This window comes from Rhinolophus hipposideros (genome assembly GCF_964194185.1).
Source record: "Rhinolophus hipposideros genome assembly, chromosome: 22".
Lineage (NCBI taxonomy): Eukaryota > Metazoa > Chordata > Mammalia > Chiroptera > Rhinolophidae > Rhinolophus > Rhinolophus hipposideros.
Window position 1 is genome coordinate 33479757 of NC_138068.1, and position 18474 is coordinate 33498230.

The 18474-nt window shown below is 39.0% G+C and overlaps 1 protein-coding gene across 1 annotated transcript in view; it reads left to right on the top strand.

Moving 5' to 3' along the window:
• The window catches only part of SPTLC3 (serine palmitoyltransferase long chain base subunit 3), a 167221-nt gene that overhangs the window by 96634 nt on the left and 52113 nt on the right, over positions 1–18474 (top strand). Inside the window, exon 7 of the mRNA XM_081033704.1 lies at positions 9951–10056. Coding sequence (XP_080889830.1) covers positions 9951–10056 — 106 coding nt within the window. The remainder of the gene's footprint in view (positions 1–9950; positions 10057–18474) is intronic.

Below are 18474 nucleotides of genomic sequence, written 5' to 3' on the forward strand. Positions count from 1 at the left end.
CATATATATACCCCTATGTTCATTGCAGCTTTATCATGGTGGCCAAGACATGTAAACAACCTAAGTGTCCTTTGATAGATGATTGAATAAAGATATGATATGCAAAGGATGCCAAAAGAAATGTATACACATTTTAAGAAAGGAAAAACTGTATTAAAATTGTAATACTCTATATATACCGATAACAAAAGATGAATACAAGTCATGTTTAACTTCTTCAATTACAAGAGGTGCTCAAAGTAGTTACCATCAGCATAATTTTAATACAGTTTTTTCCTTTTTTAAAATGTGTATACATTTTTGACATATATATATATTTCCTATGTACCACGTGTGCCAAAAAATGTATACACATTTTAAGAAATGTTATCTATGCTCAAACAGTAGTTCACTGTAATCAGAAGTGTCTGGATGCTGATGGTAACCACTTTGAGCACCTCTTGTAATTGCAGAAGTCAAATGTGACTTGTATTCATCTGTCACTATCGATATATATTGAGTATTACAATTAATACAGATTTTTCCTTTCTTAAAATGTGTGTATATGTTTATATATGTAAACATATATATATAATGTGTATATATAATATTCCTATATATAGTATATATAGTATATTCCTATATATAGTATATATAGTATATATATACTATATATATATACTCGTACATACAATGGAATATTACTCAATCATAAGAAAAGATGAAATACTGCCATTTACAACAACATAAATGAATCTTGAGAATATCATACTGAGTGAAACAAGTCAGATGGGAAAAGTCAAGAACTATATGATTTCACTCATTTGTGGGATACAAAACTGAAAGTAACAAGTGAACAAGACAAACAAGCAAACAAACTCATAGGTACAGACAACAGTATGGTGATTACCAGAGGGAAAGGGGGGTGGGGAGAGGTAGAAAAGAGTAAAGGGGGTCAAATATATGGTGACAGTGACAAAAGGTAATTTGAATCTGGGTGGTAAACACACAATGCAATATAAATATGATGTATTATACAGAATTGTACCCTTGAAACCTATATAATTTTATTAACCAATGTCACCCCAATAAATTTACAAATTTTTTAAAAGAGTGTCAGAGAGATGGGATATGATGTGAGAAAGACTAAAGGCTATTTTTGGCTTTGAAAATGCAAGAAAGCCACACACTAAGGAATGCCTGAAGCTTCTAGAAGCTGGAAAAAACAAGGAAATGGATTCTCGCTAGAGCTTTCAGAAAAGAAAGCAGCCCTTACAACACCTTGATTTTAGCTGAGTAAGACCCATTTCAGATATCTGGACTCTAGAACTGTACTATAATAAAATTGTGGTGTTTCTAAGCCAATAAGTTTGTGCTAATTTCTTAAGAGCAGCAATAGGAAACTAATATACTTTCATCTTCAGTATACATCAATATTCATCTTCAATATACAAACAATATACTTTCATCTTCAGATACCCAAAGCCTGCTCTCACTCAACAATGTGTTCAATATGACTTTTACATATGAGCATACTCTCTCTACTGTAGTATTTATGTCATGAAAACATCTACCTTTGAGAGCAGGGACACGTCCAGGGTCCTTATATACAGACTTCTTACTTGAGAAGTGAGAGAATGAGAAGGTATATAGAGGGGAAAGAATTAAGTGGAATTATAATATGCTGGCTGTCTTTCCTGCTTTGCTAGTCCCAGGATACTAAATACTTCAGTAAACAATGATGCTTTAATCCGTAATATGCATCCGTGCAGACTGGAATGATAATGTGGAGATTGTGCAAGGATCTGCAGGATGTAAATTTGCCTTCCTGTGTGTGTATGAGGCAACCAGCCCAGAGAGCAGTTAATAACTTTTGAGCTGGGTTCTTGAGGATGGCCACCTAAACCAGAATGTTCTTAAACATCAGGATTATGGGATTTCATACAACTCTACACATGTTATGCTTCCCTGGATTTATATCCACCTAACATCCTCTGTTTACACCTTACTCCCCTGACTTTTGGAGAAGAGGAAGTTCTAATTTATGTAGATCAGTACCAGAGGATACTCTTTGTTATTTAGAGCAACTATAAGTGAATCAAAACTTTAAACCATTGAATTTTAAAATTCTATATGGGGAAAATATACCTAAGGTGCAGTTAAACCTATTCAGACCCTCATAATAAACTTTGAATCCTTTGTCAACAGGCTTAACCAAAATTTCAAGCTATTCATCATTTCTCTTTCTCTGTTTCCCACAAAATCAGAACAAGGAACAGACAAGATTAAACAGAAAAGGTTCTAAAAGAGAACAAAATCTAAACACCCAAAGGCTACTCTCCAAGGAAACTGAGTACCAGAATCCTTTATCACCATGGATTACTTCTTTCTGGATAGTGAGTGTGGTCAATTACAACTATCATTTATTCATCATTCACCAGTGCCAGGCCCTACATTAAGCCCTTTACATAGCTAGTTCATTTAATTTTAACAAAACCCGAATTCATAGTTATCTTCATTATCCTCATTTACTAAAACAAAACCAATCATCAAAAGGATTAACCGATCCACTCAAGGTCACATAGGTGATAAATGATGAAAATCAAAATTGAAACCTAAGTCTGTTGCTTTTTTCTTGGTACATTTCTCCCAGGAGCAGACCCTGAGACAAGGGTTTGAGTGCAAGTCACTTATATAGGAAGTGATCCCAAGAAGCAGGTGAGCAGGAAATGGAGACAGAGAAGGGAAGGCAGCCAATAAAGGGGGTGTTGTCAAGCAAGTTACCACAACAGACAACTGGAGCTCAATCCTACTACGTGCCAGTGTAGACATACCTCAGTGTTATCCCACGTGAGGCGTGAGATGGGGTATTTATCCAACAATTCCCACTCAGTAGGGCTTTCCCTACTGAGGCTGAGTTTGCTCCCATAGCCCAAAAAAAAAAAAAAAGAAAAAAAAGCAGCCTCTTGGACCAAGAATGGCCTGTGTTAGCAATAAGGAGCTGGGCTGAGGGGTACAAGCAGGCCACGTACAGCACTTGCTAACTCTTACCTACTAAGTCCTATTGTCAGGCCACATGTAGGACCCAGAGTCCTTCTGTAAGAATATCCTGTGGGTCCTTCTGTAAGAATATCTCCTTTCATTTTCTACTTTGGGCAGCTTCAGTAAAATATTCTACTGTGGGCAGCTTCAATGAAATAGCCAATCCTTAGTTTGTTTTTGTGACTCATTTGGTGGCACAAAACAGACTCTTCACTCCATTGAACAACCTAAACAGACTCTCCACTCCGTTGAACGACGTCAGCACCAACCAGGGAACAACAAGTTTGATCTCCACTAGGATTTTGGTGTGTTTGAGGAAATGGGTCAGAGCACCTTGGTAAACCTCTCTGCCTTTGGTAAACACATCCCCTGGGCTGAGTATATTACCACCATGAGCATGCCAGGATCTCAAACCTTGGGTAAGCTTTAACTCTCTGGAAAAGTCAACATCTTCTTTTAGAGATTTGAATATATCAAGACTGAGTTATTTTTCTCCTGAATCTGTTTGCTTTACTGGTAAATATATATGAACAATGTTTCTCAAACTTGAATGTACACAGGAGTCACTGGGGGTCGTATTAAAATGCAAACTCTGTAGATGTAGGGAGGGGCCTGAGCTTCTGCATTTCTGACCAGTTTACAGGTGATGCCAATGCTGTTGGTACAGGACCACACAGAGATCAGCGAGGCTGTAGGCCATCTCTGTCCTCAAGTGAGCCACAAAGGGTTTCTTGAGTTAGCCTTGGAGAGGAGAAGCAGTCTTTTCAGCTAGGGGAATTGCCATGAAGTCAGCAGGTTGGGCAGGCCAAGAATTTGGATTGAAAAAAAAAAGTGGAGAAGATGAATCAAGACTCTACCTAGAGGCATTGAAAGGCCAAGAGGAGGAAAAACAACCAGTGCAGTGTTTGGAGGAAAACTCTGAGCTGTAAAACCTTGTCTGTACAACGAGGGCTCATGAGGGCTGTTTGAGTGAAAGGTCAGACCTATAAACAGCACTTAGAAAACTGTATAAGCCATAATCTTTTAGATCTCATGGTATGACTTGGGGTCCCAAACTAGGTTATTTACTTTAATAAATACAGTTATTGCCTCTGTATCTTTTAACAATAACTAACATATCGAATCTTTGCTATAGTGAGTCTTTTATATGCATGAACTCATTTAGCCTCACAACTACACAAGGAGGGACCTGCTATGATTATGCCCTTTTTATAGATGAAGAAACAGAGGCACAAAGTGGTGAAGTGATTTGCTTAGAGACACAGAGCTAGAAAAAAGCAGAGCTGGGATTTAAACCGAGGAGGTCTGACTCCAGAGTCCCCCATTTTTAAGCACAATGCACTTTACCTCCTTTCCCAGCCTTTTCCATCTCCTGCCTCCCCCTGAATAGTAAAGCAACTCTCCTTGAGTTGGGGCAGTTGGGTCCAGTGGATTCATCCAGCACTCACTCTGGTTGCTTTTGCTGACAGCCTTACCTGATGTGTAGGATCCCAGCACTGACCTCTGAGCTCTCATTTTGCTCCCTGAATCACATCTCATCTTCCTGCATTGACCCCACTCACTTAGGAATCCCATTTTAGTACTTGGTCTAATTTGATTCTGAGGATCAAAGCCATACATGATGCATTGGGCCCAGAACCTGAGTGCATAGGACACTCTGTGCCCATGCTTTACGCTCTGCCTGTCCTTTATCCCATGTCCCTAAAGTCAGCAGTTGCAGGTATGACCTCCTCCCCAAGGTACACAGACCCTGCCCTAGCACCTGCCTCACATTCTTAAACCCAGCCCAAGTCCTCTGCTCCCAGCTGCCTTTTGCACTCTTCCAAGAAGATAATTTGCTTCTTTGACCTACCAACTGCCCACATATTTACTGAGCCTGAACCAAAGGAAACCTGAACCAAAATATTTGCCCAAATTGCTTTGGAAAGCTGAAAGCACCAAATTTTCAATGCATCAGAAATGCTGTAATTGATCATATGAAAAAGAGACTCTATAAATGTGACTTTGAGGAAAAATTTGCTTTGCTTGCCAAAGTTGGCCATTATGATTATGTTTTCCCCTAAAGGCTAAACAAGGAGTAAGTCCCCTCTCCCATCTTAAAAGTAAAAATGATTTCTTTGACATCGTCCACAGTCATTTAATACTTATTGCTTAACATTTCATGTTTGAGCTCAATATTGAAGGATTAAACTGGATATCTCTGAAGAAATGAGGAATGGGAGAAAAGATGAGGAGCAAGGAGTTAGAATAACAAGTAGAATTTCTTCATCATCCAATCATCTTTTCATTTAAGCAATAGCTGTTGAGTGCTTATCATGTGCAGACATGAATATATTTCTGGCCAGCAGCCCATGAATAAAGAACCAGAGAGCATATGAGTATATAAATGTAATGACAAAGAATGAACCACCAACTACAATGGGCAGCATATGGGAAATGGAAGCTGACATTCAACCCAAACACAACCATGGGCCCTGGATGCGGAGAAAGGTAGGGTGTTAAGGGATGGGCAATAAGAGAAGTTTCATGTCTCAACAAAAGTTCTGTTGCATAAGAGGAAGGAGTCAGACATGGCAGAAGAAACAGTGTTGGCACTATACAGCAAAGTAAGAATGAAGTCAAATGTCCAGTTTTTTTTTTTATTAAATTTATTGGGGTGACAATTGTTAGTAAATTTACATAGATTTCAGGTGTACAATTCTGTATTACATCGTCTATAAATCCCATTGTGTGTTCACCACCCAGAGTCAGTTCTCCTTCCATCACCATATGTTTGATCCCCCTTACCCTCATCACCCACCCCCCACCCCCTTACCCTCTGGTAACCACTAAATTATTGTCTGTGTCTATGTTCTTGTCTTCAGGAAGATACCCTTTGAATTACACCCAATCTTCCTGGTGAGATTTTGGCTGGCTTCCGTGTTTCCTTGTACCCTCTTTTCACAGAAACTTATCTGAGGATTCTCTAGATCCCAGAGGCTTGCTGATATTATCGGTGCTTTGAATTTAAGGACAGGCCCAGGAACAGGCTCTCAAAGTGAATTTGTCACCTAAACCTGATTGTAGTTTTTGGCACATTGTTGGATTATTCTGGGTATTCAGTAATTCAGTAATCCAGTTACCCATGCCTGTGATCGACCAGGATTTGTTTTGTACCAGCCACCAGAACATGGTTTCCACGCTTTCATTTTTGATAGCTAAATGTTCATCACCTATCACACCGACTTGCTATTCTTAGCCCTTTACAAACCAAAGGAAACTGCTTGGTGAGCCAGACTTAGTGGCAAATAATGTCTAAGGCATTGTTAATACTCAAGTTTGTGAGAATTACAAGTCCATAGTGTGTCATTATAATTTTATAATTGCATGGTGTATGTGTGCCTTGATGGTCTCAAATTTATCCTTTTAATTTCCATATTTCAGAGTTTTCTTTATATACTGACAAGCAACTAGCTTGTTTGCATTCGGGATGTTTCTTTTTTTTTTTTGGTTGCTCTTGTTGGTTTTACAAATCTTCTGGCATAAGATTGCTCATCTGAAAAAACAATCGCCTAATCATTCTTCCTTACTTCTCAGAGGTGTCATGAGGATTAACATAATACAAGTACAAGTGTTTTAATAAGCATCATTATTTACAAATCCCTTGCAGATGTTAACATGTGGCTTGCTAAATAGTAGAATCCCATTAGGCCTGCAGAACATAAGCCACAATCCCCTGAACCCTATGGTTCTGTGACCCACATGGCATAGCATGATAGAGCAAGACCCTGAGAACGAGAGACAAACAGGCAGATGCTAACCTGGGTCTAGAATCCCATGCTGAGGGAAGTCTTCCCTTTCTCTGCCTAGTTTCTGTGATTTTCAGTGGTCAGTGAGTTTGCCCCCCGCAGGGGAAAAAAATGGCTGATTGATTTTCCCTCTGCTCAGAGACCCCACCGTGTGGACACCAGGGGTTTTGTGAAGTTCCACCAAAAGCCTCTCCCCATAGAACTCTCCATTCACATCGAACACAATGAGCTCCCTGCCACAGGATTCCTCACTTCCATCTGCAAAATGCATTAAAAAAAAAAAAAAATGCACATCATGGCCGTTCGCAGGCTTGTTTTCAGGCCCCACTTGTTACTTTAAAAATGGAGAGAAAATCCTCTTCTCTTTAGTGGTATTCACTTTTAGCTTATGCCTGAACTAAACCTATAATATGTCTGACATTTTTGATTGCATAAACAGTACAATAATCTCTGCATCTTAGATTTTTCTAAATCTTAGAATATTCATTTTTAAATGATTGCTAATTTAGTTCATCTGGGTTTGTTTTTATTAATATGGCATTGGGACATACTCATCATGTTTCATTTCTGTACAAAAAACTTATAAATTTCAAGTCCCAGAAGAAAAACCAATAAACAGGAATACTTATATTCATCATCTCTTTATTTCATTCAGAGACTAACACTTTTGTGGTAGATTATAGAAAAGGCAGCTGGTTTCCCCCAATCACATGAGTTCCTTCAACATCTTAGGAACCTACCCGAAAGCAAAAACAAGATGTCCATGCAAATGGAGGTTATTATCCCTGAAATTCTCAAGGAACTGCTTTTTGTTTCCTTGGCTGCCATCTCTTGGTTAACGATATAGTGTCAATAAAACACACTACAGCTGTGAAGGCAGACTCTTCAAAGCAAAAGCAAAAAGTATAGTTAATTAAAGAAAGATTATTACAGACATGAGGCTTATCTAATAGTTTCTACTTAGATCCAAAATTGTCATTCTCTTTCCTGTTTCCTGGATTCTGTTCCACTATAAAACAACTGATTCAATTATCAAACATAGATTTGTCTCTAGGACAAGAAAAGGTCCCTGCCTTCTGTGGAGGAGAGACATGAAATCAAATAATGGGAAACATGATAAGCGTTTATGAAAAAATAGAGGAGTCATCAGGGACACCAAGAAGAAAGAAATTCTGTAGTGTTGGCCAGAAGGGTTTGAGTTGAGGCTTCAGGGATGAGTAGGAGTTCTCCAGACAGACAAGAGGGAAAAAGCATAATGGAGAGTTGGGAAGCTGTGTGCTGGGGAACACTGAGAAACTATGTCAAGAAAATAGGCAGAGGATAGATTAGGAAGGGCCTTTTGAGATTGTGTTAAGTAACTGTAGTAGTCCCCCTTATCCACGGCTTCACATTCCTCAGTTTCACTTACCCTCAATTAACCATGATCTGAAATATTAAATGGAAAACTCCAGAAATAAACAATTTGTAAGTTTTCAATTGTGTGCTGTTCTGTATGTGGTTTGCTCAAATGTACTTGATCAATTAAAGTGCACCAACCATACCTCCACAATTCTATTTCAGAGAAATACTTTGTGGCCTCATTGGGGGTGGCAGGGTTGTGATGTGGAAAAGTGAAATGCACCCACCAATGCATTCATCCAGCTTTCAGAGAAGCCGTAAAACAGATCCAACCACAGACTTGGGACTAAAAGACAAAAGTGAGGGGCTCTTCACTGAGATCAAGAATCTCAGCTAAGTTGAACCTAGAGCAATGATAGACCAATGAATGCCTACCTCTTGAGAGTTTTGTGTACAGTGGCTAAAAACACTATTGATTGCATTGTTTTAACATTATTTTTGCTAGGTTTCTCTATGAGCATTTTAAATGGGATCTCTAATGCCTAGAGACCATTATGCAAGTCAAATCAAGTCCGCAGTTCTGTAGCATCTCCATGTTTGTAAATTAAGATTGGATTCTAGATCTAAAGGACTTCAGTTTCAGCTTGGGGTGCAAAGAAATGCGTTAGACATATAATGAGTGAGAAAACATGCACATAAACCTCTGCCTTTTTCTCTGTCTCTCCTCTCTCTAAGCTTTGCAGGTTAAACACACACACACACACACACACACACACACACACACACAGCTGGATTGGTAGGCAAATCTTTCCCAAGGGTCTCTCAACCAAAGCTCAGTCATCTATATCTGATTGCATATAAATGAAAAGTCACTATTAATTATATCTGACATCAAAAGTTAACAAGAAAAATATAGCAGACATTCAGCCTTTCCTGTTACACATCACTATGAAGATTGAGGAAAAGGGACAATGATTCACATAAGTAAAAGGTAGTGGTTACATATATGGGTCATGGTATGAGACTACATGGATTCAAATCCTGGCTCTGCTATTTATAATCATAGACCTCAGACAATTTACCAGACCCCTGTTTGCCTCAGTTTCCTGAATCATAAAACACAGATACCTCCTTCCTAGAGTCATTGAGAGGATTAAATGAGTTATTACGAAGAATGTGCTTAGAAAGAATGCAGATAGGGTTCAATAATTGTAAGCTGTTATTAAGGTATCCGGAAGTCTCCAGATGTTTTGCGAAGAAATGCTAATTGTCCCCTGACTTAAAGTGTTGAAAGCTCTGAAGTTGGAGGATGTCAAAAGTAAAGTCCCCAAGAATAGGTAATGAGACCACTACCAACAATGTTGCCACTCCAGGCAAACTCAGCTAAATTCTAACATGCTCACATCTAAACAATTAGTAAGTGTTAGTTAATTATACCTCTCATAGTCCACTTTAACCTGGCAATAAAGCTTATACCTCAGAGATGTATTTAATGTAGAATTTCAATCTCTGCTAAGGCGAAAGAGGAGAGACTTTTAAGTGTTTACGAAACCATGTGTCTCCAGTGGAGGTTTATTCTGCCTGCCATACAAGTCTAACTAGTCACCTTGTCAGAATTCAGTTTTACTAAAAAATAGACCCCTCTCCCGCCACACCCCAGAAGTTCTCTGATTCCAGCTTTGCTCTCTGAAAGTTCAGGTCTCAACCTGAGCCTAAAAAATCTGGCACCTCCCCTAAAAAAAAGGGGGGGGGAGGGGAAAAACATTTTCATGACTCATTTTTTTTTTTTTGTATTATTTAAAGACATGCAAAGCCTAGAGAAGCTTCTGAGAGATGCCGTAATCTATGGCCAGCCTCGAACCCGCAGAGCTTGGAAAAAGATCCTTATCCTGGTGGAGGGCATCTACAGGTATGTAAATAATCAGAGACATTTAAACACACTGAGGCCCACTGCAAGCTGAAAAATGGGGAAAGGCTGACCTCTCCTAGCTAAAGAGGAAAATGAGTTAGATGTAGGTATTATGGAGGAATCAGCTAGAGCTATCCCTGACAGCTGTCGAGTCTTGGGTCACCTATATTTTTAATGTCTATACATATGGTGGATCCCCTTGGAGGCTGGCATGCTTGTGAAAGCTTCTTCAGCAACGTCCTCACAGGACACTGCTAACTTGCATTGATTCTTTCCACTGCCTTTGGCTGCCCCACAGTTTGAAAGGCCTTTAGGGGCTGGGTGATTCAACATCAGAACATGCTCCTTATCCTTACATCTCTAATAAATGTTGCTGAGGGGCACCCAGATGCCCTGAACTGGATATTTCACTCAACTTGTCGTTTCTTGCTGAATTTGGCCAGTCGTTGGCATCAGAATATGAAAGGGCTGCTCATTTTCCTCAAGCTGGAGTGCAATTTTCCATAGAGAGCTTGGGTGTTGGGGTGTGGGAGATGGTCTTAGCAACTGAAGGTATACTCTAGCCTGAGTTTTTCCCACCCCTTTTAAGCTGAGCAGACAAAACGCCCACTAAGCCACTCAGAACTGCGCTTTCATACTGTGACTTGTGATTGAGTTTGCTTCATTCTCTGTCTGAATGGATTATCATTACTGAAATGGAAATTTCCTCCAAGATTTTCTTCTGTTGGAGGCCCTAGTCCATGGGTCAAGGAAATATTATCTCAGAGTTACTCATTCCTAAGTCACTTCTCAAATCATCCTATATTAGAGGAACTAAAGAAGATGTTTTCTATGAGATAATTATAGAAAAGTGAAAAATATGAAAAGGAAGGAAATGAGGTCTTAACTTCCCAACAAGGAGGAATATGGCTGCAAAGAAGACTTGAGAACAGAAGTAGTATTTGTTTCAACCAGCTAATCTAATTGGACCCACAGTGCACACGTTTCTGGTACATGAATAAATAGCAAGCAGCAGAAGAAATGTGTCTCTATCACTTTTGGAAAAAAGTGCTTTCTCCCAAATTTAATCATCCTAGTATCATTTTATTCTTTTCTCTGGTACTTACTGCCCCATTTGTTGGTGTTCTGGGTGTTCCCTGTGCTACTGCAGGGTTATGAAGTTGGCACTTCAAATTTCCAGTAGCCCACCTTCAGCATTACTCATCAGGACCTCCTCAGGTCAGCCCGAGACTATGTGCTGTTAATGAAGTCTCTGGGATCATCCTAGAGCAGCATCTTCAACCAGGGTGATTTCTCCACATCTCAGGCACATTTGGCAATTGTCACTTGTCACAACTGCAGTAGAATACTATTGGCATCTAGTGGGCAGAGGCCAGAGATGCTACTAAACATTTTACAATGCACAGAATAGTCCCCTACAAAAAAGAATTATCTGCCTCAAATGTCAACCTTGCTGAAATTAGGAAACCTTGCTGTAGAATAATTGAACTACTCACTGGCCCTGAACTTGCTAGTTTTAGGAAATAATGTCCTATTGTCTCTAGGCTGTCATAACCTCAAGCATGGATCTTTCTTCTTGTGTGATTTGTGCCGGCTGCCAGCCTGGGAAGGAGCCCTTATCTAAACACCTGTCACTCAGGCCTGGAGTAGCTGGAGGGCACACCAGCTAAGGGAGAGCAGACTGGGCATCTTCTTTAACCAGAATAAACAGAATCCAACTGCAAATAAACAGAACTTGGCTCCACTAAAGGAAAGTTATGTTGTAAGCACTTTGATCATGGCTGAAATTAAGTGGACTACCAGCATTTTACTCTCATATATGCCCATCATTTACACAGAGAAACCACTCCAGCAGCAAGACTTGTTAATGGCTACACTGGCTTTGTGTCCTACTGTGATGTCAGGAGGACAGGAGAGCCAGGTGTGGACTTCTGGCTCCAAGCCAACGTGGCACCAAGACACAACTTAGGCTTCACTAGTAATGGTGATTGTTTCGTTATCTATTGCTGCATAACAACCCCCACCCCCAAATATAATGACTTACGCAGCAATGAGTTTTTATTTCCCATGCTACTGTGAGCTATCTAGACCAACAGAGCAGTGGTTCTGTTCCACGTGGTGTCATGGGGCTGTATTCCATTGGGAGTTCAGCCGGATCTGGAACATCCAAAATGACCTCACTCACGTATTTGGGGTCTTGGTACTGGCTGTCAACTGAGTCCCTAGTTCTCTTCTCTTCTGTGGGGTGCTTTCTCTGTATTTGGCACTTCTCATTCAGCAGTATAGCCAGAGATTCCTTCCAATGTGGCAGCTAGCTTCCAAGAGAAACAAAGCAGAAGCTGCCAGTCTTTTAAGGGTTAGGCCCAGAACTGGTATGGCATCATTTCTGCCACACTCTGTTGGTCAAAGCACATCACAAGGCCAGCCCAGATTCAAAAGGAAGGGCAATAGAACCCATCTCTTGATGGGCAGATTGGCTTGTGTGTACAGGGATGGGAAGACTTGTGGGCAGCCATCTTTGGCGGAAATCTACTCCAGTGGCTCAGTAAACCTGGCATATACACAGAGTGAATGTCCACTTCCCACGGACTGGCCTTCATAGATAGGTTCCTTTTATCTCACTTGCACAAGAATCTTATCTTTAAATGAGACTATGACCTAAATGGCTTCATACATACGTAGGAAGCAGGGTACCTTCTAGGCAGGCCTCAGTACCCCCTGGGGCCTCAATTTCCTCATTTGTAAAATAAAGCTAGCCTAGAGTTCTGGAACATATGCTTATTCTCATTTGATGCTATCACCAGAAAAGGAAATTATTTCCCACAAGATTTTGCAAAGGGCCAGGGTTAGAATGTGAAATCAATAGTTCACAAATGCACATCTCCTTTTTAGAAGTATATTGTAGAGACATACCTTGTTTCTATTTATATGAAGCCTCCTTTGAATTTTCAACCCAGATTTTATCTTATCTCTTGCTTGTGGTTTGCCGCCATGGGCAAAGTCCTCCCACCACACAAAGCTCACATAAATCATTTTTTTCATAACTCCAAAAAAGAGCAGTCAGCCAAATCAGAGTTTCAGGCAGGTATCAAGGTAAAAAAGGATACATACCATGGCCAAGAAATCAGAAAGCTCCACAAAAGCAGTGATGACAATGATGGTGATGACGACGACGACGATGATGAGACTAATAGCAATGATAATAATGTTACCACCCATAGATCGTCTAGATATTATTGTTTACATATAAAATATAGAAGAGTCAGGATTTGGAGGGAGGCCTGGGACTTTCAAATCCTGTTGTTGCCGCTTACAGCTGAGTACCTTTCATAGGGTTCTTTTGTAGTATTAAATGAGATCATGTAAGCTAGTTCTTGCCAGAAGTCCAGCTTATAGAAAGCCCACAATCAAGAATAGCTGCCTTCCTCATTAAATTTATTTTCAGGTGAGGAAGTTGCAACCTGGAAAACAAGCTGTCTACATAGTAAAGCTGTTTGCTCTTCACCCACCTGGAGAAGGGGTGTTGGTGGAAGGAACTCACATTTATCATGTGTCTACCCCTGCTAAATATTTCGCATGTGCCATCTTGAGGAAGCCTCTTCAGGTCTCTTGAGTTTATTGTGAGGATGAAGACACTGAGACGCTGAGGCCTGGTAGAAAACTGAGATGCAACAGAGCTAGGGCTCAAACCAGGTGGCCCTCCTGGGACACAAGCCCAATGAAAACAGAAGAGTCAGCTCATGTTTCCACATCTAATAAAATAAACATGGAAACTGCAAGGTCATACATTTGACTTTTACGTTTAGGTAAAGGGCTCAGTGTCTTTATCTATAAAACAGGGAGGTTGAAACTTGAAGTCTGAAGTTCCATGACTCCGTGATTTTTGGTTTCAAATTACAGTATTATTATTTTATTGTTCTGATTTGTATTTTCCTTTAAGTATTGTTTTAAAGTCAACTCTTCTAATTTTGTGTATCAGAGAAGTCTAGTTTTTGACTCATTATGGTTGAATAATCTCAAAATTATTCAAAAATATCCTAGAGATGGAGAGAGGCATCCCAAATGGCCTGAGATATCAACGGGCATGGCTGGAGCCCAAACTTTTAAAATAAAATTAACCAATAAATAATATCCAGCCCTTCAAAAAAATGCATACATAAACAAATGCTGAAGTCTTAGAATACCATTTTCTCTAAGAATATAAGCCATTCTCCTCAAAATAATGTAAGTTTACGGACTGAGAACTTCAGTGGTGATCTTTAACCTATATCTCTATGGTTTAAAAAATAAAAAGAATAAGTCTTAGCTCTATTTTTAATTAGTCTTACTCTATTTTTAATTAGTCTTAGCTCCTTTTGTTCTCTTTCCATCTTCTTTTCTTCTGTTGGGTTATACTTTGGGCCCACCAAGGAGATTTTTCCACCATGTAAGTTGGCAAATCAGTGCTTTAATTCCCAATCCTGCCAATGGATAATATGGTTTATATGTGGAGGAGAAGGTGGTGAGAGGGAGATTTCTAAAAGGAGTCTTGTCACTTAGCTAATACATTATGTAATAGAAAAGATATAAAGAAATTATTCACTGGCTTGCTGGTTCAAGAATAATTCAAGTCCTTGCACAGAGCTTCAAATTAACTGGTAGAATTATCTTAACTTACAGTTGTATTTTAGTTGTTTTTCTTCTGTTGAAATCAAAAGAAAGCACAACCTTCCATTCAAGAAGAAAGAATAAAACACTGTTTTTGTTTTCTGTATCATTTTTGACACATTGTTTTAACAGCAATTCGGAGGAATAGCATAGACAGCCCTTTTTATGTATACACCAAACTCAATATCCCACTATAGCAAAAAGTTCAATTCAAACTGGGTCACAATGAGAAAATGAAAACTTAGTGTGAGTGAATATAACTGTTTATAAAAGCTGAGTTCTCCCTAGGACTCATGTGTGCCCTGCATTAACTCCAGAAATCAGCAGTATCGTAGAGTCATTAATCTTAGAGGGAGAAATATAAACCAGGTGGGTAGACTCCTAACATCAGTTAGACCAGCCCCAGCAAAGGATGGCTAATTAGCTGCCCTGAGTGTCTGCAAACTGTTCAACATTAACTCTAGCTCCTGCCAAATTCACTTCCAGAACAAAGAATGGTTATTTGTGACATGTCAGGTTTTTAGTATATTTGTGTTACCAACTTAAAACATTTTAAAGATGAGAAGAAAATTCTAGAATTTTGAAGGCAGAGAGCCATTTATTATGTATGACACCCATATGCCTCTTCCTTAGAAGATGCAACACAGATCATTGTCAAGGGCTCCTTGTTTCTCAAGTTAGACCTCATTGCAATCATTTCCTCCTAGGCTTCTCCTAAGAATAAGAACAACCCAATGAGAGCTCATTATGTGTCAGACACTTTACTGACATTATTTCTAGTCATCCTTATAAAGACCATATAGGGAGGGTCCCATCATCATGCTTATTTTACATATGAAGAAACGGAGGTTCAGAACATTATATAAGTTGCCCACATGCTCAATTAGTAAGCAGTATGACTACATCTAAGCTTAAACACTCAGATGGCTGTACCTCCTGAACCTCAATGGAAACAGCTTTAATAAACAATCTAAGAAAATATTGGAATTCACTCACAAAATTTATGTAAGAGAAGACGACTCTATCTGGTCTTCATTTCATTAAAATCTGAAAACAGTCGTTCAGAATGACCTTGTGGAAAGCACAAGTGTAATAAGGTGAACTTACTGTATTATAAAAGACAGTGTCAAGAGAATTAGAAGACAAGCCACAGACTGGGAGAAGATGTTTGCCAATGGGACAGCTAATAAAAGATTGTTATCTAAAATATAAAAGAACTCTTAAAATTTAACAGTAAGAAAACAAAAACCCAATTAAAAAATGAGCCAAAGACCTTAAGAGATACTTCACCAAAGAATCCTCTTCTACAGATAGAACTGATTCAGAACTCTGATTCATTGCTGGTGGGAATGCAAGATGATACAGCCACCTATGAAGACATATGAAAAGATGCTCCATGTCATATGTAATCAGGGAAATGCAAATTAAAGCAATAAAATACCAAAACACACCTATTAGAATAGCCAAAATCTGGAATACTGACAAAAGTAAATGCTGGCAAGGATGTGTCTCAACAGCAACTGATTCATTGCTGGTGGGAATGCAAGATGATGCAGCCACCTAGAAAGACAGTTTGATAATTTCTTACAAAATTAAACATACAATCCAGTAACCGTGCTCCTTGGTGTTTACCCAAAGGAATTAAAAACATGCATCCACACAAAACACTGCAAACAAATCTTTCTAGCATCTTTATTATACTTGCCCAAACTTGGAAGCTACCAAAATGCCCTTCAGTCTATGAATGGATAAACAAACTGTGGTACATTCAGACAATGGAATATTATTCAGTACTAAAAAGAAATAAGCTATCAGGCCGTAAAAAGACATGGAGGAAAAATAAATACACATTCCTAAGTGAAAGAAGCTAATCTAGAAAGTTTACATAGCATATGATACCAACTCTGTGACATTCTGGAAAAGGCAAAACTGTGGAGACAATAAAAACATCAGTGGTTGCCAGGAGTTGGGTATCAAGAGGGATGACTAGGCAGCACACAGGGGATTTTTAGGACAATGAAAATAGTCCGTATGATATTATAGCGATGGATACATGTCATTATACATTGGTCCAAACCCATAAAATGCACAAAACTAAGAGTGAACCCTAAGGTAAACTATGGACTTTGAGTGATGAGGTGTCAATGTTGGCTCATCAATTGTAACAAATGTACCACTCTGGTGAGAGATGTTGATAATGGGGGAGGCTATGCAGAGCGTGGCATGGAATATATAGGAAATCACTGTACCTTATGCTCAATTTTGATGTGAACCTAAAACTGCTCTAAAAAATAATCCTTTCAAATACACACACACACACACACACACACACACACACACAGTGTCACACACACGCGTGCACGTTTCAACTCAATCTTCATACTCCCTCCAAACCAACAGCCGTTGGTCTACTGTACAACCAGCTGGACTGTTTTGACTGAATTGACCTAACACTTGAGTTTATTTTTTTAAATACATTAAATGTAATAAATAAACTAATTAGGAAGAAGGGAGAACTTCAACTCTCTGTTTGCGTCAGTTGATTAGTTCTTGAACTAAATTGACAGGTTGCTTGAATTGTTTGACAGACTCCTTTGTGTGGTGAGGGTGTGAGTCTGTGTGTTTTCATAGAACTCGCCTGTCAGTGCAGTCAAAACTGTATGCGGTGTAGACACAACTTACAAAGTGTTCTGAGAACTGATTAAAGTCAAAAGTTCTTTTAAATTCATTGAGTTCCAGAGGTGCCATGTAAATATAGATTATAATTCTACTTATTTATTTACTTCATATTTTTATCTTTGCTGGAGAACTTGAAGTGTTTTTGCAATTTACAATACCATGAAAAATTGAGCACTCAGGGCTAAAACAAAACAGTTTATCTATAGCAGTATTTCTCTAAATGTTGTCCCCAACCAACAGTATGGGCACCTCCTGCGAGCTCGGTAGAAATGCACATTCTCAGCCCATCCCAGACCCACTAAATTAGAAAATCTGGGAAGGGAGTGCAGCAATCTGTACTTTAATAAACCATTCAGGGAATTCTGATGATCACTCGATATTGAGAACTATTACCTTAAAGGAAAGAAAGAGGGGACACAATCAGATGCCTCAAATAAACCTTGACTTCCAGTGAGTACAACAGTCCCCCACCTTGTCATGGTTTCTTTGCTTTCTGCCAGTTCAATTACCTTCAGTCAAATACAGTCTGAAAATATTAAATGGAAAATTCCAGAAATAAACAATTCATACGTTTTAAATTGTGCACCATTCTGAGTAGCATGATGAAATCTCATGCTGTCCCTCTCCATCCCATCCAGGATGTGAATACACTCCCCATCTGTTAGTCACTTAGTAACCATCTTGGTTCTCAGATCAGTTACCAGAGAAGGGGAGAGAGAACATTCACGTAACTTTTACTACAGTATATTGTTATCATTGTTCTATTTTATTATTAGTTATTATTGTTAAACTATTACTGTGCTAATTTATAAATTAACTTTATCATAGATACATATGAATATATAGGAAAAAACATAGTATATATAGGGTTCGGTACTATCCTCAGTTTCGGGCATCCACTGGGGGTCTCGGAACATATCTTCCAAGGATAAGAGTATGACTATACTAAACAAGAGATACTAAGGGCTTTCTGTTGTACCTTAATTAATACTATGTGTCCTAAATAAAGCTAGTTTGTGTGTTTTTATTTCCTTCTTTTAATCTTTGCCAATTTAATCACTGAGGTGACATCAGACAGAACTGGCCAAATAG